Here is a 21,210-nt window from a genome sequence, read left to right on the forward strand (position 1 = left end):
TTCATAAAATGTGTGCTCAAACAGGCCGTTTGGAGATGTTCCCTTCATGACATCACAAAGGGCAGTAACCCCTCCCCCAAGTGGGTGACACTCCCACAGCTAGGTTTTTGTTCTGCCCTCTGAGTCTGCCTTCTCACTGTAAACAATAGGACATGGAGCGAGAAAGCCTGAGACAACCGAGCCCTTCCAGAGAGGGGGCGTGGTCAGACACAGCTCATTTACATATTTAAAGGTACAGACACAGAAACAGCCTGTTCTGAGCAGGGCTGAAATAGAGGGGTTTATAGGCATGATCAAATACAGGATCAGAGTGGATTTAAAACAAGAACCTTCACAGACATGTCTTGTGGAGCTCTGAGACTTATTTAAACTGGTTGAAGAGGAGGAGAATATGTGACCTTTAATGTAATGATCAACAATAGAATAAACCTTATGCAGCAGGAATGGCTGCATCTTGACCTCACATAACCTTCAGTTTGGCTGCACGCCCGCTGCAGGTTGAATAAATGTACTGTTAGGTCTGTTTGTGATTTCCATCGCTAGAAAAGAAAAAGAGGATTGGACCTAAAAGGAAGGGGAACACACTGGGAGACAGCAAGGCGGTACAACTTTTGTTAAGATTTGAAAATACATTCCTGTTGACTTTCTGCTTTTCTGCTGTTCTTGACTCTTGAGACACTTTAGGTTGCATGACATCTAAAAAAAGAGACATACCTTTCACTATAATCCTTGCAGCTTGCTGAACTTGGTAGTCTTGAGAAAAGGAGAAAATGCAAGAGAAAACAACAAAAACGAACAATACAGTCATTCTTTTTTTTGTGTGCCTATCAGATTTTAGTAGCATGTTTTCAAAGGTGATACAGTTAGGCCTACTTAAAGTTATTTTTCACTCAATTGTTCAGGATTAGTTCTGATAGAATTAATACAAACAAACTCAATATGAACAGTTGATGTTTTTCCTCCAATAGGAACACACTTCAGGACACGCCCTCCTGGTTTGAATCAGAGCGTGTGCAGCTGTGGTTCAGCAGCTGCCCTGGATTCGTTTTTTCTTCTGGTTCAAATCTGGTCTGCTGATGTGTTCAAGTACTCCTGGAAACACTGAGATACTCTGAGTGGAAAGTTAGCATGAGTGGTTAGAATTGAACCTTTCGACATGCTGAAAAACTGAACAAGTTAAAAAAGGAAAACTGAAACAGCCGTTAGGCATACTCCTGATAAACTCAATGAAGGCCTTTGTTAACTCACAAAGAGACACTGTAGTGCAAAGACAGTGTTCTCGTTATCAGATAGTTCTTCATATCAGTTTGGATTTATGATGGTTAAAAAGCAATAAATAGGCTACAATCACAACTGACTGAACCATCTTATCTTTCTTTTTTTTTTGAGCCACACCTTTTAACTTAAGTTTCTTTAGTAAGCTGGTGTGTCTTTAAAGGAAAAACTTCTTGGGAATAGATCCAGCAGTCTAGGATTACTTTCAAAACAGGTAATAACAAAATAACTTGTTGGAAAACAAGAAAAGTACAGTTTCATTTTGTAGGTACTAAACGAGCTTTGGTCCAGGGTCAGGAAACAGTCAGGTAACATTACTGCAGAACCCTCACAGCTCGGACACAAACTGTTCAAAGACCTTCCCTCAGGCAGGCGTTACTGATCATTGATCACTGTACGCCATAACGAATAGACACAAGATCAGTTTCTTTGCCCAAGCTGTCACTCTGAGAAAAATCCCTGTAAAAAACACCCACTGTGAATGTAAATATGATTATTTAACATAATTTTATGGTCACTCACTTAATCATGTATAGGATTAAATACTGTTATCCTTCGCATCTGACATCAAACCTATGCACACTGCCTTCATGTAAACACTGTAAAAAACAACCTAATTTAAATGAACCAATCTGTTACCTAATTAATTTATTAGAATATTTGTTTCAGCATATTTTGCACGGCTCACCTCTGCACTATTGTCTCATGAATTTCCCTCAGGGATTAATAAAGTATGCAAAATTAAATTAAATGAAAATAGGCCTGAATATATTCGTTTTTGTAGGCCCTACATTTGTTCAAAATGTAATGTTATAATTTTGTTCATAGGGAGCACAGTCAATCGAAGTCAAATTCCTCAAGTGTGAGCATACCTGGACAATAAAGCTGATTCTGTATTGCTTCAATGTTTTTTTAATTGTTATTTTATTGAGATAACATGATGCAAACATGCATATTAACAAAGCAAAAAGAAAGACATAAACTATAGGCTACGATATACAAATCTACAACTTTATATTTACATCAGGTGTGGAAAAAAAACAAAATGAAAGTAACATATCTACGTTATAACAAATGTCCAATATTTTCTCTGCTTTCCTCTCCTTCAGTCCATGTAATAATTGAATGCAGTGTCCCCTTTCCATTTTGTATTGCTGTACTTTTGGTATTTTTGATGAGTTGCTTCCATGCTGGCTTGTCGGTAAGTTATGTAGTTTACGTGGTGTCAGTGAATGCAGCACGACAGTTCTGTCAGTTGGGTTGGGCCCCGCCCCCTTCGGCCTCAGCTCAACTTCCTGCCTGCTGCCATAACTTCTCTGTTCACAACACAAGTGTAGGACAGCGTTCATTCAGCAGAGAGACACAAACACCTGATGAACACAGAGCTGTAAGTGCTTTTATTCCTCTGGAGACCTTTTTGAACAGTTGAAGTCCTCCGTTGCTCTGCTATGTAAAGGATAATAGGCCTAGCTTTAGCTAAAAACACGGAAACTGCACTGTGGTGCTTACAGCCGCTCTGCATTAGATTACTGTACTATAATGAGCTGCCGAGATCTGAGTCTACAGAAGTATTAGTTAGTCTTGTTTTACGGCCCGGGGGTTTACCGTAAACCGTTTATTCTCTTACCTCGAAGTTAGCTCTACATACACTGAAGTCATGTGTAAACTTTGTGTTAAAAAATCATTAAAAAGCGACCTTGAATCAAAGATGAGCAGGGTTACAGTCGTTAGCATGGCAACAGTCGTTAGCATGGCAACGCAGTGATCGAATCTTTCAGCCGTTTGCACGTGCGAGTGAAAAGGATTAATGAAAACGAGTTTAGCGCACGAGCTGTCAGACTGAGGGGGCGGGGCTTAAGGGTTGCCTTATTAATGAGCCAGACCGCCTAGTTATAAATATCTGTGATGAATGGAAAAGCGAAAGATGAAAGACATTATGGTAAAGTAGTATTATTAAAAAAAAAAATCAGGAGAGTAAATGAGGAGCTTCCAAAATGTAACCTGAAGGGAACCAAACTTGTCAAAACAGCTGTATGATTTTATGGAAATAACTCCAATTAAAGCATGTATTGGGTGAAAGTACTAGAGATCCACTGACACACTTTTTTTCAGTTCAGATCAGATCCAGATACATATACCGATACTATAGCTGCACGATTAAAAAAGTCTGTCAGTCTGTCTGATATCCGATAAATAAATTGCGTCAACCTAATTCCGATTTAAAATCGAATCGTTTCCATCCCTTATAAATGCTGCAGGAGCACATCTATATTAATATGTTGCATTGTGCATTGTAGCCTGTAAATAAATAATACTTGTGTTTACTTTGTCTTTTCATTGTGGGGTCCAGAAAAAGTGAATCAGCCTGTGCTTTGTTACAGTCAATAGATACAAAAAATGATATTGTTAGGATTGAAACACATTAATAAAAGCACAAAACAAGCATTGAAGATGTCGTCCAGCACATTCGGACATCAGATTAAATGCAAATTTAATAAAAATCCAGTCGAGCATTTCTAACACATTTTCGTCTTGATTATAGAAAAATAAAGAGTTTTTTGTTTGTGTTCACTGAGGACACAAAGTTCTAAATTTACCCGAATTCAAGAGCCTGAGCGAAAACAATCACATGTGGGGTAGAAGGAATGTTGTGGTGGGGAGAAATGAGTCACTCAGAAAACGGGCCATGCCGGCTGAGTTTTATTTTCCCTCAAAGAAACGATGTGTGTGCCTCTTTGTGCTCCTTCAGTGCCAAGAACACCCCCTCCTTTTTTTACTACCTCCGTCAGTTTGGTTCTCTCAAGGTTTTTCCTCCCAGCTGTATCTCCTGAGGGCACGCTGAGCTCCTGCACAATGGCTCACAATATCATACATACATTCAGTGGTTTTATGGTCCTGGAATTTTGCCTTCAATATATTCTTGATATGCACAAAGCAAGAAAGGGTACATATTATTCAAACTCATCATTATACATACCGTCACACTTTCACATGAGAAACCCCGTGTTGATTTAACTGAGGCATTTATATGTGTGACCTGTTAATACAAAGCACTTTCTCTGAGTCATGAAATGCAACATGGTTGAGATTCACGAGCAGTTCAGGGGCGTAGGTTAGAGAAAAGGCTGGAAACAAGTTTGATCTCTTTTGCCCTGCAATCCCCAACTGAACCCTGAGATCACTGATTTATAAATAAGATGTTTTGCAGCATCTAAAAATTCAACTAAGAACCTAAAACATGTTCCCAGTCGGACAAAATCACAAAAGAGACGTCATGAAAACTGTGAACAGGACAGCTCCTATTGCCAACACGCTCAGTGATGTCTCTTTTTCGAACACATTTATTTTTATCTGTATGTGTTCATCATCTATGACTCATCACATGATGGAGTCTATGTGTTAATCTTGAGAAAGTCACAGTAAGGCCCAGCAGGAGAAACAATGCTGCATTTATTCATCTGGCTGCAAACAAGTCCTGAGAGCTTATAACGTGTTGGCATATTTATGCACTGGGGCTGCTGAACCAATCACAATTTCATTGTTATGGCAACATGAGCAGTCGCAATAAAAACATCAGAAAAGTCTGAATTTATTGCACTTAATACAATTATTTTATGTAAACAGGCAAAACATTCTTACTCAGCACTCGCACATTTGACCTTTCAGACAGAGCCCTGGGTGTAACATCCAGGCTTTAACATCATTTTGATGAAGTCATGAAGCTGAAGCTAGCTATCATAGGTTAATTAGTGATTTATTTTGGATTCAGGAGAGATGGGTGGTAATCACAGGTGTTGTATAAAAAATGAAGAACAGCTGATAGGAAGGAACTGTGAGTTACAGCTTTTAAGCGTTTTTCAGTTTTTGCAAGTTTAAAAGGTGCCACATCAGGTGTATATCTATGTCTGAGATTCATCTTGCCAGCCTTTAAGTAACAATCTCATGGATCTTGTGTTATATGTTTTTGGAGGCACCTGTGGTAATTATTACAGACGCTTCATTGGATTTCTGCTAATCACTGGTGTAAATGGAAAGAAAAGATGCCCCTTTGAACAAAAGCTAGTTGTTAGTCATAGTCAGTGTGCTATGTTTCTGTTGATATCCTAACCCACATGCATTCTTAATAATGCTAATGTAAAGGGCTTTCAACAGCCGGCAACACGCTTAATCGCACAGAGTGCCCCTCATATAGAGAACATAGAGATGTAACAGAAATGTTCTTCAATGAGGAGAACAAAAACCTCCCACGTTTCCCATGGTGCATCAGGGTAATGTTAGACACTGCCCACTTCCATGTATTTTAAACAACATGTTAACTACCGGTATTTGTATCACAGGCTTTCTGTTAACATTTGGAATTGTTATTTTCTTTTTTTATGTAAATTTCTCCGCTGACCCGGAGTCTACCTGCTGCTTTTCTTTCAGGCCCGGGTCTGGTCATGACACAGCAGGAGCAGCAGGAGTTCATGGAGAGCCTGGAGGCGGCCCTCTCCTGGATGCGGGCCATCCAGGAGAGGCTGAAGACCAACGACAACACCCAGGGGCCCCTTGATGCTCTTGAAGCCCGACTCAGGGAGACAGAGGTCAGATATTACACTGACCATTGACTTCACCTCTGATCCCCGTTTCTACATCCGTCCTCTGTCATCAGACACCAGAGAGGAGACAGCTGCTGTTTCTGGTCTTTAAGCAGGATCCTGATCCTCTGAGGACTCTTTTCTTGTGACTGAATTTTGACTGAGTTTTAGCATAAATACAAATTAGCAAATCACAGAACTTGGTACATATTCATCTAATGTTCTTTAAAGGGTATTTTTAAGTTAAATGGTAAAGGACTTATACAGCTTATATAGCGCTTTTCTGTATGGTCCTAACTTTGAGAGGTATTAGTGCTAATGATAGATTCCAAGAAGTTTCCGGTCTTGATTATTATTTATCTGAAATTCAATCCACAAATCCCCCATGTTTACCTTTAAAATGAACTCCGATGCCTTTTCCTGCATGTGCAGAAAATCCATCAGTCGGAGCATGAAGGTCGTGTAAAGTTGGACTTGGCGCTGGTGGCAGCGGAGAACCTTTTGCAGAGCGACGACGAAGAGCTGAGAAATCAAACCCACGTGAAACTCAAAGACCTGAAGAGCCTGTGGGAGGACACCTGCACCTACATCATCCACTGTCACAGGTAGAGTTCAGTTAGTTCACTTAGAGCTAACTGCAGCAAATAAAAAGAATATATGAATAGATAGCCTCCAGTAAAGGAGGCAGCTATCTGAGCGATTGCTAAATTATTATTTTTTTTTTACATTTTATTTCTTCATATTCTCGAGGCTGAATCCACTTCGTAGGAGTGCACTTGCTCAACAAATGCTTGTGGTTGGGACAGGCGGGTTCTTTGGTGTACAGACTGAAACTGCAGACTGACTTGCTGTTGGCATGTTTAACTAGGACTATTGTGTAAAAACTGTCCAAGGTTTATTTTTGTTATCAACACATTTTTTCAGAATATTATATCCAAATTTCTTCATGCCCTGACCCTACCTCATGACACAATTCACCCATATAACTCTAAGTTAAAGCATGCAGATTCTGTTTATAGATTTTTCTTAGCCTAACACATACAGCTCCTTTAACTCATCATCACGTGTTTCCTCTCACATCCAGTCGGATTGAGTGGGTGTGGCTGCACTGGAGCGAGTACCTGAAGGCCTACGAGGAGTTTGAGCTGTGGCTGACGAAGCAGCAGCGCAGTCTGGACGTCGGGGTGGAGCTGCAGCTGGGGGTGAAGGAGAAGCTCTGGCAGGTGGACCAGCAGAGAGTGATGGCGAGCGACATCCACGGCCAGGCGGCACTGCTGGAGCGGCTGCTGGACGAGGCTGCCGCGCTGCACAACAGAACCCAGGACCCCAGTGTGGAGCCCCAGGCCCAGGAGAGGCTGCAGGAGGCCTACAACGATGTCAGAGACAGAGCTGAGGTGAGGTCAGACTCTGCTGCACTGTTCAACCACCATACAGGGTATGTTTATGCCCAGAGCCATGGCAGCGGGTGTCTGAGAGATGTGCTTGCATAGGTTACCATACAGTCCTGAACTTCTTTATTTCCAGTGGTGAGCTGACATATTTAACTAAATATTTCTAGCCTGTAGAACTGTTATACATAATAAAGGTCATATGGTTTATTCAGCTGGGGTCATGACATTTATAAACAGCAGCTAAAATTAACACAACAGTGCTACTGTTGATTTTAAGTAAGAAAATTGAAGCTGAAATGTATCCTTATATCATCTGAAATCTATGTTGCATCCAGACTGGGTTTTACTGATTTCTGAGTAAGACTGCACGTCACAATAATCTTTATTATTGTTTTAAGGTATAATGTGTGGGATTTATTAGACCACACCATTCAAAGTGTGCCCCTCCTTCAGAGCTCAACATCAGAAAGAGAGAGAGAGAGATTGGTGAACGAGCTAGAGAGATAAAGAGGTGAGGAAGCAGTGCATCAAGATATTTATTTTTATTTTCCAGGAACAGCTACACGTATGTCTCTGCATTACCCTGCTGCTGCCTGATTTTGCTGACATGCAGTCGTTCTATAAGTAGTGTGTTCTTAGAGAGGCAGAGATATAGAAAGAGGTCCTAACCTGCAGGCTGTGAATAGCTGTGGGCTGAACAGAGTTGGATCCCAGAGAACACAGTGAAATATATTCAAATCACAGTGGAGGGCAGATTCTTTCTAGAACAGACTCAGCCATCCTCTGTAAGCAGGTTGTAAGTGTTGATTGAGAACAGATACCACTAAACAGTGTGCTTGCTGTTTGGGTTTTCAAGCTCAGATATGTGTAAGTTGTTTATTTACTCCTCTTTAGTTCCATCATGCAGGATCTGAAGTGTCAGTTTCCTTCTGTGTTTGGTTCGTATACACTTCAGAGATAGAGTTTCAACAGAGCTTTGTGTCCAACTCTGCTTATATGTTCAAGGAGCAAGGAGGGTATGAAGCAGCTTACAGATACAAAGCGATTTAAAGTGCTTTACAGGGGCATAAAATACATTACAAAAGACATTAAGAGCACATTAAATTGCACTCAAAAGGCAATAAAAAGAAAAGTTTGCTGAAAAAGAAAGCGATTTAAAGACATTATGTGCCTTTAAATCTTGTTTCTGGCTGCAGTAAACACTAATGATTTCAATGAACTGACAGTTTTATCAGATCTCAAGTATTCATGCAGCTTGTTCTACAGTTAGAAAAGCTGCTTCACCTTGTTTGATGCTATAGAAAAACTGATTGAAAGTTGTTACTGATCACCTGAGGGGTCTGGATGCTTCATAGCGAACCAATAAATCAGATGAGGTCTAAAAACATTTAGTCCTCCTGAGTCAGACAAGAGGAATTTAAAATCTATCTTTTGACACACAAGAAGGAAGTGAGGTGATTCAAGGACAGGTGTAATGTGTTCAACTTTTTTTTGGTGTTGGCAACTGTTTAAGAGGATACAGTATGTATGAAGGCATGCGAGGACACCAGCGCAGTAGTTTTTAGACAGAAGAATTGTAATTCTTGTTATGAACAGAAAGTGAAATTGAAGCATGAAATGAAAAAACGTTAATCCTTCAGAGTAAAACAAAAGAGAATTTGCTAGAGGAAGAAGAAACGGCTTCTCTGAACTCAAAAAAACAATCGCATTTGTGAAATCTCGGAGCCGTGAAGTGGAAACTTAAATTGTGCTTCCACACGTGCAAACATATATATAAAAACACCTTCACATTAGGACACTTTGTGGGTTAAGATCAAGGAAAATGTTTTCTTATTTAGTCTTGATTTTTATAGAAAGGTCCCATAGAGATACTCCATCTCCTTTACCAGAAAAAAACTTTCACAGGCAGGAACATGTCATCACTAAGCAAATCTAAAAATAAAAACAAAGGCAGACAAAGCAGACAGGAACCAGTGGGCTTAAAATTAGTGGTTAATAACAGGACCTGAGAAGAGCAACAAAGTTGTCCTTTGAAATATTTTTGTACCTGTCTAGAAAAGATGAACAACTGAAGTTAAGTTTGCCCCGCAGCTCTTACTAAGCCTGCAGGGCAGAAGAGGAAAAGGCAGATTTACACAGCTCAGTTTGAGATGTCGGAGCCTGAAGGAGAGATCTCTTTGATGATTGTGTCACAGCTTTTGGATGAATAGGTCAGTCAACTTGATAGTTAGCGAGGTAGCATAACCAGTTACACGTTTCCTATAAAAAATAACATTTAGGTTTTACTATCTAAACACAGTCGAGTTCATAAAACCATTTCAGATAAGTTCCTAAGATGTGAAAGGCTATAGATTATGAAACTAGCCACAAAGGAGAATGGAGCTGAAGCAGAGCGAGGGACTGGCCAACACCAAGTGAATCACAGCTATACAATCTACAGCCGTAGCTAATTAATTAGCTGAAGAATGAGCTAGTTTTTTGGGGGTGACAGTTAACAGAAGTTGAAGAAACTAAGCCAATGTAGCAAACCTGCTGCTCACTCGTACATATTACTTTAGGGAGAGTAAGAAGCAGGGATTGACTCCTGCTGGGTTACTTTAAAGAACATGCCCCCTGCCGTCTCTTCAGGTGGCATGGTGAGAAAGACACTGCTAATGATTTTCAACATATAAGTAATATAATACTAGTTTTTGTCTCACCAAAAAAACGGACCACAAACTTTTGCATCACAAGCCATTCAAGCCTCTAATAAAATAAGAAGTGAGTTATATTATAATGTTCCCAGTACAGTTTTTGTAAAAAGATAAATGTGCTAGAAAGACAAAAAATTGTTTTTACGAGGCTGTTGAACATTTTAACATGGTGCTCTACGGTGATTGACTCACTTTTGGAGTATGCCTCGAGTGGACACTTGAGGAACTGCAATTTTCTGGCACTGAGGCGTTCGCTTCATTTTTCAGCCTTGGAAGTTGCAGGTTTGTAAAGATGCTTGCATCAGTTACAAACCTCATGGCAGCATGGAAGGCTACATCCAGTTTTTTTTCAAAAGAGATGAAAATGCATGCATATGAATTACATCATCAAAGTCTGACAGAGAGAAAAAAAAGTTACTTTTGACTAACTTTTTCCCACCATTAAAGAGGAAAACGTTAATTTTAACAGAATAAAAATCCAATTTTAGTCTGAGTTTGTTTTGAATGACTGCTTGGTGGGATATGTGACTGTTTTAGGGATATTTGTGTTGCATTGGATTCCTGTTAGTCTTAATCTACACACATAGTAAGGATTTCAATTGAACTTGTGTTTACCTGAGAAGTTACCATTTTAAAGTGAATCCTCAGACAGACAGCAGTACATAAAGATGATGTTAATCAAAAGTGTGTTGATGTTTTGTTTCTGCTCATTTATAATCAGATTCAGACGTTGCAATCGGAGACAGCAACAGTCTTCTCCGCGAATTTTTCCGCCGTGAATCATTTACATTCAGAGTAAAGATGCTGTCAGATTAGTCGACATGAACACAGACAGGCAGGCTGATTTTTCTCCTGCGTGAGCCGCCCAATGAATCTGCTCTTCCTCTTCCCTTTTCAGAGGGCTCTTTCAAGTGTCAGTCAGATTTAACCACACACCCACGTCTGTCTTTACCTACATCCTGCATTCACTCAAACAAACTGGCCTGCTGGCAGAGCTGAACATTTCGCTCTAGATGGGAAAGTGATGATTTAAATAATGCTGTGTTTTGTAGGAGCCTCTCTCACCAGTAAACTGGCCCTTTGTGGTAGTCTCCGTGTGGAAGTAACAGACAGCAGAGAGTATCACAGGAGAATGCAGATTTACGTTCTGGTTTCTTGCTCAGATACCCAGATATGAACTGTGTAATGTGTCCTGAAACATCTTCATCACTGCTAAAAATTACCACAAGGTGTTTCTTCTTCCTCGCTAGGAGCGTCTGTCGCTGCTTCAGAAGATCGCTGAGGAGCACCAGACCTACCAAGGCTGCGCTCAGAGGTTCCAGTTGTGGCTGATGTCAAAGACCAAGGAGCTGAACGATCTGATGGAGAGGAAGGATACAGCCGAGAACAAGCTCAAAGCCTTACAAGTGAGGAACAGAATTAGGATGCAGCTGTTTGGTGTCACCATGTTTGTAGGCATCAAACTTTGTTATTGTTATTTTCAGCTGTGGAAAGATGAAGACATTCTGTTCAGAGTTTGAGTTGATATTCTGAGCTGTAAGGGTGTAAAATTATCTTATTACACTCAAAAAATGCAGGTGAAATTACAATTTGGCAAACAAAATGGCAGCTGCTGTCATCACTACAAAACATACCCTTAAGTTTACAACAACATGTTTTTTTTGTTTTCAATGACTCTGCCCCTCATTGGCGTGTGACCATTTGCATTTCTCTGAATGACCTACGCAGGCCACCATCGGCCTTGTCACGCCTGTTTTATTGTTTGTCAAACAATTAGATCAGTGTGCCAAGAATCAAAAACAAAAAATACATTAGTACATATATCCTCCAATTTCTACTGCCACTTTAAATGAAGTACTAGTGGTTTTTAATGACTGTATCAAAGTCTAGATGCCGGTTAAAAAAATATGGCCAATTATATTTACTAACCAGCAGTTGGTATACGAAAAAGTGATTTGAAGTCTCTGAGGTTAACTATGATGCGAACATTGATGGAAAAATCACAAAAAGTTTCGTCTATAGGTTTTAGAGTCGACCTTAAAACTTGTTGGGACATAAAGAATTTGAAATAATTAAATATTAGCAGAAATATACGTTTGTCCCTTATTTGAGAACCAATTGACTTTGTTTTTATCACGATGTGTATGTCTCTATAGAAGAGTGATCACTCCAACTGGAGTGTCACCAGTATTAGAAATGGTAACGGTAATCGATGTGTTGGATGGTGCCTGGGTAAACTGGTGTCACATAATTAGCCCAATACGCACTCTCTCGTTTTGCTTTGTTTAAGCGTATGTTATTAAAACTGAGTTGGGAACTTGACACAACAGTTTGAATGTCAAAGTTTGAGTGAAAAAGAAACAGCGGGATGTCATCACTGAGCTGGTTTAAGTTTTCACTTGTCATGTAAACAGGCATTGCAAAAAGGTTTTAGCTGAGGATCGGGCGTTAAAGATCAAAGTCCTGCTACCTCCACAGTGATTCAGGCAGGCCGCAGAGGGCTGTCCAACAACACCTTCATGTTCCCATGAGGGGAGAACAAACAAGTCTTTTATGTCCTGACGTCTGATTAGAAATGTCATCAGGAAAGACAGAAAATCGGAATAATATAGAGGAATCCCACGGCTGAATTATGGGCACATCTGTAATTTAAGATGTGTTAAGTTTTATATCTTAGTGAATTACATTTGGAAAATGACAAAGTTTGCACCCTTGGAATTAACAGAGAAATGAAACAGGAATTGTGTTGAAATTTTGGTGAGTGTGAAATGATTTAAAACTAAACAAAAACCCCAACAAAGACTTTAGTCGGGGTTTTGGATTTTAATTCCGAGTCATCACATTGACATGCCCCTCCTTCCCCTGCATCAGGCTCTGGATGACAGTGTGGCCGGGGAGGAGAAGACCCTGGTGCATATCGAGGGCCTGGCAGAGGGTGTGAGGGGTAACACCTCTCCTGGGGGGGCGGAGGTGGTCGTGGAGGAGGCAGAAGAGCTGAGGCTGGGCTGGCAGAGGCTGAGGCAGGGTCTGTTTGAGGTGGAGGACGGCCTGCGCTCCAGCCTGGACTCCCACAGTCAGTACATGACCCGGTGTCAGCGGCTGGGAGAAGACATCGGCCGCCTCAGGGGGCTTCTGCTGGGACTGGACCAGGAGCTGGTGGAGGGTCGGGAGTCCAAGGACCGCACAGACCGCACAGAGGAGCAGATGGTGGGCCAGTGGAGGAAATACACGGTAAGCTTTATTTTTACATACATTTTTTATTTTCAGTTTAGCCACTTCAAAACATTTGAAACCTGACTTAACTGCCTGTGTACTCAACATAGATGTTCAACAAATCCAAGATGAGAGAATCATTTTCGCCCTTTAAAGGCTCTCAGCAGCTTGTCACTCACTGTTGACAGTCAGAACTGCCATCACAACATTGCTGGAATTTTCTGAACAGCATTTTTTTCTACCTCTAGTTTTGTAATGTAATGCAGAATTAAGATATTTTCTGTGAGACTTTCAGTGATTTTAAAAGCACACAGGTCAGAGCAGCCAGCTCACACAGAATATAGGACGTGGTTACTTGAGCTGTAGTATCCTGATTTCTGTAAACATGATGAACATACAGCAGTTTTATTTTTTTTTAAGATTTATTTTTGGACTTTTTATGCCTTTTACTGTAGAGACTGTCCAAACAGTGGATAGCGTCGGGAATCAGGGACAGAGAGAGTGGGGAATGACATGCGGGAAAGGAGCATGGGGGTGATGGGGGTGAAAAAGGGTGAAACTGTGTGACCTCGATCAGCTGTAAGGGTCAGAAAGTTTTGAAGCTTCACTTTATGACAGATTTCAAAGAAGTTGCTTGTTTGTGTGTTTGGAAAGCGTGTTAGTCACCGTGTAGATCTCAGGGAGTTCAGTGAAGTGACAGTGGCCATCAACACTCAGACAGCTCTGCGTCTGCAGTGATCTTTTTTCTGAAGAGGATTATGGAAAATTACCTTGAAATAAACCAGACAGACACTTTCTGCAGAGCTCTACTTTACCCGAGCAGCAGGAGTGACAAGGCTCAACATAAAATGGAACAAGTAAACAAACAACCACAGGAGTTTTATTCTTTCTGTCTGTAGCTCCAAAAGTTATTTCTTGGTCTACTCTTTTTAATCAAAGCATCCTCCTCTCCACAATGAATTGATTTTGTCATTTCCATCTCATTTTATTTTCTTGTACTTGATTCTTTCTTCTCTATAAACTGCTGAACTGAAGAGCTTATCTGATACATTGCCCTGCATGCGTAGGAACATTGAACCATTGTTGAATTAAGGACCTGTGTCCACCTAGCATTTTTTTCCAGGGACGGAAAAGCGCTGCAAGTCTGTCTTGTCTCAATGACATCAGTCTGTTGACAACGACACGGCTCTGTTGCTTTCTACTGTACGCTTTTATTTGAGATTGTTTATTTCCCGATCAGACTCGGATCAAAGACGATGAGGGTACAAGACATTATCTGTAGGTGGCAAAACTACAGGGAATATCATACATTCGGAAAAGAGCGCCAGTGACGTCAACAGCGCCTTCCTGAAAAGTTTAAAGATTTTCAACTTCAGCGCTCAGAGCGGCTGCAAAAAAAAGGCGTAGCGCTTGGAAAAAAGAAGCTGGGCTTTGCTCATTGAAAACAACAAACAGCTGGCGCTGAGAAAAATGTTAGGTGGACACAACGCCTAAGAAACATAGTGACAAAGAAAATACTGCATCACAGCTAGGTTTTTTTTTTGGGGGGGTGGGGCAGTGGATAGAATCAGAAATTGATGAGAGATAGAATGGGGAACGACATTTGGGAAAGGAGCCACAGGTTGGATTTGAACGTGGGCTGCCCGCTCCGAGGACCACACCCTCCGTACATGGGGCATGCGCACTAACCACTTGGACACCGGCACCCCTTATCACAGCAAGGTTAACATAGAAACATATCAAATGATAATATGCACTGACACTGACATTCATTGAATTTGGTCAGACTCAGCAGCTAGCTTGATATTCTTATTAAACTCTCCACACAAACACCCACGGGATTGGTCAGGATCTAATAATTTATGTTCTGTGGTTTTTTTCTACACACCAGTCCAGGTTCATAGCGTGAATCTTTTTGAAGTAAAGCATCGTCCGTTTGATGATCAAAAAAACGTATTTCAGGAGGTTAAACTTAGATTCTGTTTCCCCTGAGATCGTCGCTGTCCTTTCAATTTCATAAATCCAGTTTTTTTAGTTTTGATCCTAATATCAGTCGCTGTGTTTTGATTGTGCTCATGGAAACATTTTCTGAAAGGTGCCTCTTGGGCTCCCAAACAGGCTCGTGCTGCTGACATCATTTAGATGCAGGTGCAGTTCCTGCTGTGATCAGGATGGTGGTGGTTAGATTATTTATGCTTTCAGTTTGATTTGGATAACAACAACACTGATCAGAATCTCAACTACAGACAATTTTCGGTTGGTAATATAAACCAAATATCTTGTACTCCATCTGTCTTTCTTGCTATCATACAGTCTTTATTGTTGCACTCCTTCAGTTTTTGATACCGTCTTTACGATTCCTCCAAACACAATCATCATTCCTCCTCTTGTCCCCTCTCAGAGCTTATAATGTCTGCGTGCCCTGACATGAAAACTGGATTCTTTATCTCCATCAGACTACATTTTACTACCTCTAGATGTCACATACCTGCCCCCCCCCCTCCCCCTCAAACCCCCGGGAAAAACAATCCTGCAGCCCTGTCAGTGAAGCTGCTTTATTACTTCAGAGGATCTCCTGAATGCCTCGGAGAGGTGTGGTCACAGCCAGAGTATTACCTCTACTCGAGCGCCTTGCACTGTCACAAATAGCAGGTTTATCATCCTCTTTGTCTGGCTCTGGATATAGATTGATATGCAGACCCTCGTAGTAGGAAAGTGAGAATAAACGTGTGGATGATTTCCCCCATAGAGTTTAGCTTTTCTATCTTTTTGTATATATGTATGTGACAGGTGAAGGACAGAATCAGCAGGAGACTGTTCAGAGAAAGACTTGTGTACCTGTGGACCTGCAGAGCTACTTCTGCAGGGTGTGACTGGAATGCTAAATGACATGTGGACCCATCTATCTGTCATCTGCTGCAGTCTCGACAGACTGTCACCTCCCTGTGACTCAGTCTGTTTTCACTTTATTTTTTAAAGATTGTAAACAACTCCACTTCATCTACGATGCAAATATGTAGCGAAAGTGTTTTTACCTCTTGGAATTTGCAATCCGGTAATGACAAGAAATGCCACATTTTTTGTGATAAAAGCTCTGCTAATGGCCTTAACATTAAAGAAAATACAGTGTGTTCCTATTAAATTAAGGGTGGGACGTTTATTTTGGATGCATTTTTGTTACATTTAGTAAAATGTGAAAATGTCATCAATAATTCAAATGCATTAAAGAAAACTTTGAGCATGTGTGACCACAGGAGGACTGTTTTAAGTCCATCAAGACCTATCATTTGGACCAAATTGAATTATTGGGTGGCTTACCTGCCTCTTAATAATAGTCATAATAGCTGTCTGTTTATCTCTGCACACTCTGCTCACACTGCTCACTCTCTCATTGCTTATGGTCATAGTCTTCTAAAATCTAAAGCTTATAAAGTGCTGAAAAAAAGTAGATGATAGGAAGCTTGATACAGTTCAGCTGTGATTATGATGCTCTGTGCTCCTCATGAACCTGCATGTTGGGGAGTGGCTTTGATATTTTCCTGTTGGATACTTTTGTATATCATGTTTTCTATATTGACAGTAGCTGTGTCTCTATTTTTCATGCCCCAGCTTTAAAAAGGTGTGTTGTTTATAGCAGCATATCTCGATTTCAGAAACAAGCCATCCTAAACTTTTTAACAGATGAGTTGGTGTGATTATTATTTTATTGATTTTAGGCCCGATCCAGACGGATTCTTTCCATTAACGATGATCTCGTTTATTTGTCAAGGTATTACTGATAAGAATAGACACAACATCTCTCCAGGGACAGAGGACTAAGAATCATTTTTTAATCGTCTTCCACATCAGGGATTAAATATTTTTAGTAGTCCAAGAGTCATCTCATCATTCATATGTAACACTGAATGAGCTGGCCCATTTTTGCCTCCAGTGAAATGAAGTTACTCTTTCATTTAATAAATGTATTAATGTATTACGATTTCAGAGCATATTAACTCCTGAAATATTCAGACTCAATAAATGATTTAGTAAATGTCTTGAACACCAGATCAGAGTGTGAAAAACTAGTTTTACAAGATACTCAGTTCCTCTCCGTTGTTCCTCATGCAAAACTCAATGTGGAAACTCTCCTGTGAAAAGGAAGTAGCATTTACATGACAACAGCTACAATCCTATTGTCACTTATTTTATGTCAGAATCAGTTTTATTAAAGGAAGTCTGGGCGTGTCTCTCTCAATAATTCTCTGTGTGATGAGTCACTGTGCAGCACAGTGAATTAGACTTTTCCTGTGTTATTTATTTAATGAACACTGACACCAATGAGTCACTGAGCTGAATCACATTTTGGTCTGGATTGAACTTTTACTATCAACAACTGCAGTGCATGTATTCCTTTTGCAAAAACAGCTTCTCAACATACAGAAAATATGTAAACGTTGAAGGGTTAATCGCTGGTATTTAGTAGAATTAATCGTTGCATTTGTAAATGGAGTTTATAGCGTGCTTTTTTTTCCCACAGCTGCAGCTGATGGAAGGAAAGATGGATGTGCATCATTTAGTGTTGCCAATTAACATCCATTCACAATCATTCTCATAATACCATAGTGGTTACTCATTGTTAGTCATCTGTAGCTGGGTCTGTGTAATGTCTGCTCTCCATTTGCATGAGTCACTTTCAGGCCTGTGGTATTGTGCATGCTGCCTGAATGACTGAATGTTCAGAGCCTTCATTGCTCTTATTAGGCGCTGCTGTAATGTTCTATCTGTGGCTAATCAAAATGTCCAGTGTGAGAAATGTGTGTGACCACAGAATGAAAAATACAAAACACATGAGGGAGCTGCAAAATAGGCGAAGGAGTCACACCTACACATTCACACCCATTCCCACACAGATGGCAGACGCTGCGATGTAAAGTGACCATCAGAAGTAACAATTTCCATTTACCATTTACAGGAGCAGCTGTGTCAGGTTAAACCAGCATATGACTACTTACCCGGAACAATACTTTACCACATTCAACACAGGCTGATGCTATCGCTGCAAACTTTAGCTACAATCGGCAAACCAGTTTCACATTGTTTACTTTTGGAGTACCACACATTGCAAAGTGCTCCACATTTAATCAGCATTTATAATTGCCTTCAATTTGATAATGGAGAATTTTAATAAGCTACAAGCATTATGGTTCAGGACAGTTCTTTAGCCATTTTAAATAAGTTTGGCACCAAATTTCGACATCTTTAGACAGATTTTGAATATGTTTTATCGACAGGGAAACAAGTTGCTTGGAACATCTCTTGTGTACGGTAATACATAGCAAATATAAATGGAACTAAATCAACTTGTCAGAGTTATGGTTTTGTTTTATAATGTTGAATAAACAAACGACTGATGTTTCTGCGGTTAAACTTCCCCGTTTGTTTTGTTGCTGACTTTCATACTTGGTGTTTCATTCTTGTGTCTTGCAGGGTGTGAGGAATGCTCTGGCAGGAGAAGAGTCCCAGGTGGAACTTCTGAAAGCTCAGCTGAAGGAGCTCTTCAGGTTCTCGGAGGACTCGCGACATCTTTCTGATGACGTCCTGGCTGTTGTCAAAGAACATCAGAGGTATGTGACAGGAATCTTAACGCTGTTTCAAAACAAGAAGGAAAAGATGGAGAACCCATGAAAGACTCAGAAAGCTGGAAAATGATTCTTTTGAAATCTTGAAATCTTTTAAAGAGCTTTTTTTTTCCTTTTTTTTTTTTAAAGATTTCTGGGTGCTTAAATGTCTTAAACACATCCTAATATCATTCATGATTTCACACACAGTCATTCACTGATTACAGAGGCTGCATTACATTTACATTCATGACATCTGCTTTTCTGTGTGATTTAATTTAAAAATCCTGTATTTTACTCATATTACTCCTTCCATGTTGTCAGTCTGAGAAACCTATAGAGCATCTTTGCATGATTGCAAAGCTGAAAGAAATCCTGATTTATTTGATACTGGCGTCAGTAAAAACCTTCATTTCAGCCACTGCCTGAAACGGTTTAGTTTCCGCCGCTGTCTCATTAAGGCCTCCCTACGTGCCCACTTTCTTCTGATTGGGCAGCTCTCTGGAAGCCTTTTCCGGGTGCAGAACGCTGCATGGCTGCTCTCCAGTGCCTATGTTAGAGGTTGTAACAGCTTATGAAGAGGCTTGAAGCCGTCTCATTAAATTCTTGGTTTAATATTTGGGAACTATGGCGTTATTTGCAGAACAAGCCGTCTAGCGCCCTCTGCAGACTTACCTGCACTGAATTACTCCGACATACCTTTACCTCATGATCTGAAACTTTTCCCACGTTTAGTTTGGACATCCCAACTAATGCAGCCACTACTTCTTATGGCTGTATTCTTGAGCTGGCTATCTTTCGCACTGTTGCTTGTGTCAATGCCTGAGTGGGAAGTAAACACATTTTCCTTGCTAGCATTTAAATCAGCAAGAGTGTTTCCGTCCTTGTATCTGGGTCCTGCCCATCAGGAGACGAGGAAAAGAGTTGATAGTGTTATGAATGAAATAGGAAGCATGCCAGAGAAGAGATTTTTGATGCCACAAGTCTTCTGGTTTTAGTTTGAAGTCTAAGCAGTTCTGTGCAGCAGACATTGGCTGTATCAAGTGAAACGGTTCATATGAAGAGAAAAAAGGGAACACATCACCTCTTAATGATTTGGCTTTTTATTATTTACAGACATCTGTAATCGTGCAGCCAAAAGTGCTCCAACTCCATTTATACAGCTGATGTTGCTGGTCTGATTGTGAGCACAAATGAGCACACAGCCACTGGAAGGAGAAAATCTTTGCAGCCTTGCCCTAAGCCACAGTTTGCAGAACTTTTTTCTTTCTTTGTTGGAGCATTTGAGGTATTGATTGCTGTAATGTTATAGCAGGAATGTCTACAAATACAACAAAAAAATCAGTAAGTGTCAACTGCTCAAGCTTGAAGTCCAAATTAATATTTTCAGCTTAACTTTAGTTTGGTTGTTGAAGATTTAGGCTAATCCGGTCATTGATTTGTTTGAAGCACATATTCGATTCACATAGGTCGATTCTTTAGTATACTCAGCAGGTGATCTCATGATTTATACCAGTGAGTCCATCTGAATAGTCATGGCTCGACCTTTAGTTGTTCTCTATAATTTGCACCAGAGAGGCCCGAGAGCGTAGACTTAGGGGGAATTGAAATGTCATCTTTCTACTCTCAGATAAATAATCACCCATCCACACAAAACAGTCCCTGTCCTTCAAAACTGAATTAACAATCTCAACATTCCTGCGAGCAGAGAAGTGTTCCCTGTTTCCAGACGACTGGAGGATAAAATGTTGACGGCTTATCAAGAAAGTTAAAAGTGTTGCACAAAGTTGAGTCATCCAGTTCTCCTCATGTTGACAGTGAAGGAGGTAAATTCATCTCAGGGTTAAGTGGATAAAAGTGTGACTTACACAAGAAGGTTTGTCTTCTCTAACCTCAGCAGTCAAAACAACAAAGAGTCAAATGAAATGGCTCAAAAGATTTGTGAGCATTTGACAGAACTGATCCACCTGCTTCATTTTCAGAAACTGCTTCATGTCCTACATAAACTCAGTGTTAGGAAAGTACTTAAAATCCATACTTGTGTAAACGTAGAGATGCCTCATTTGAAAGTTTCTAAGCTAAAAAGTCTTAAAATAGCCAATTATAAATGTGCTTAAATATCAAAAGTATCTGGTGCTAAAATGTACTTAACGAAAGGCATACATACAGCCAGATTGATTTGTTCTTTAGAGGTTTGTGGTGTGGCAGCATCACATTCTGCTCTCTCGCCTGGGGCTGTGAGAGATAGGACAACTCCAAGAAAAGACGACTGGGAGAAAAAGCAACACTCGCATCCTCATCATGTGTAACGGCTCCAGACCGTCTCCACACGTGTGGATGAAGTGTCGACAGCCCTGGACTGATTGAACTCTGGGTTATTATATTATATTGATAATAGTCATGTTGAAGTCATACAGACTTTAAATACAGATAAAACAGGTGGAATTGTTTCCCTGATCAG

General features: G+C 40.3%; 1 protein-coding gene across 1 annotated transcript in view; it reads left to right on the forward strand.

The window, feature by feature from the left end:
- Window positions 1–2,384: 2,384 nt before the first annotated feature.
- syne3 (spectrin repeat containing, nuclear envelope family member 3) overlaps window positions 2,385–21,210 on the forward strand; it is a 38,211-nt gene continuing 19,385 nt past the window's right edge. Inside the window, exons 1-7 of the mRNA XM_020641258.3 lie at window positions 2,385–2,662; window positions 5,701–5,858; window positions 6,285–6,457; window positions 6,937–7,246; window positions 11,187–11,342; window positions 12,808–13,167; window positions 18,619–18,755. Coding sequence (XP_020496914.2) covers window positions 5,715–5,858; window positions 6,285–6,457; window positions 6,937–7,246; window positions 11,187–11,342; window positions 12,808–13,167; window positions 18,619–18,755 — 1,280 coding nt within the window. The 5' untranslated portion in view covers window positions 2,385–2,662; window positions 5,701–5,714. The remainder of the gene's footprint in view (window positions 2,663–5,700; window positions 5,859–6,284; window positions 6,458–6,936; window positions 7,247–11,186; window positions 11,343–12,807; window positions 13,168–18,618; window positions 18,756–21,210) is intronic.

Source organism: Labrus bergylta, chromosome 18 (assembly GCF_963930695.1).
Source record: "Labrus bergylta chromosome 18, fLabBer1.1, whole genome shotgun sequence".
NCBI lineage: Eukaryota > Metazoa > Chordata > Actinopteri > Labriformes > Labridae > Labrus > Labrus bergylta.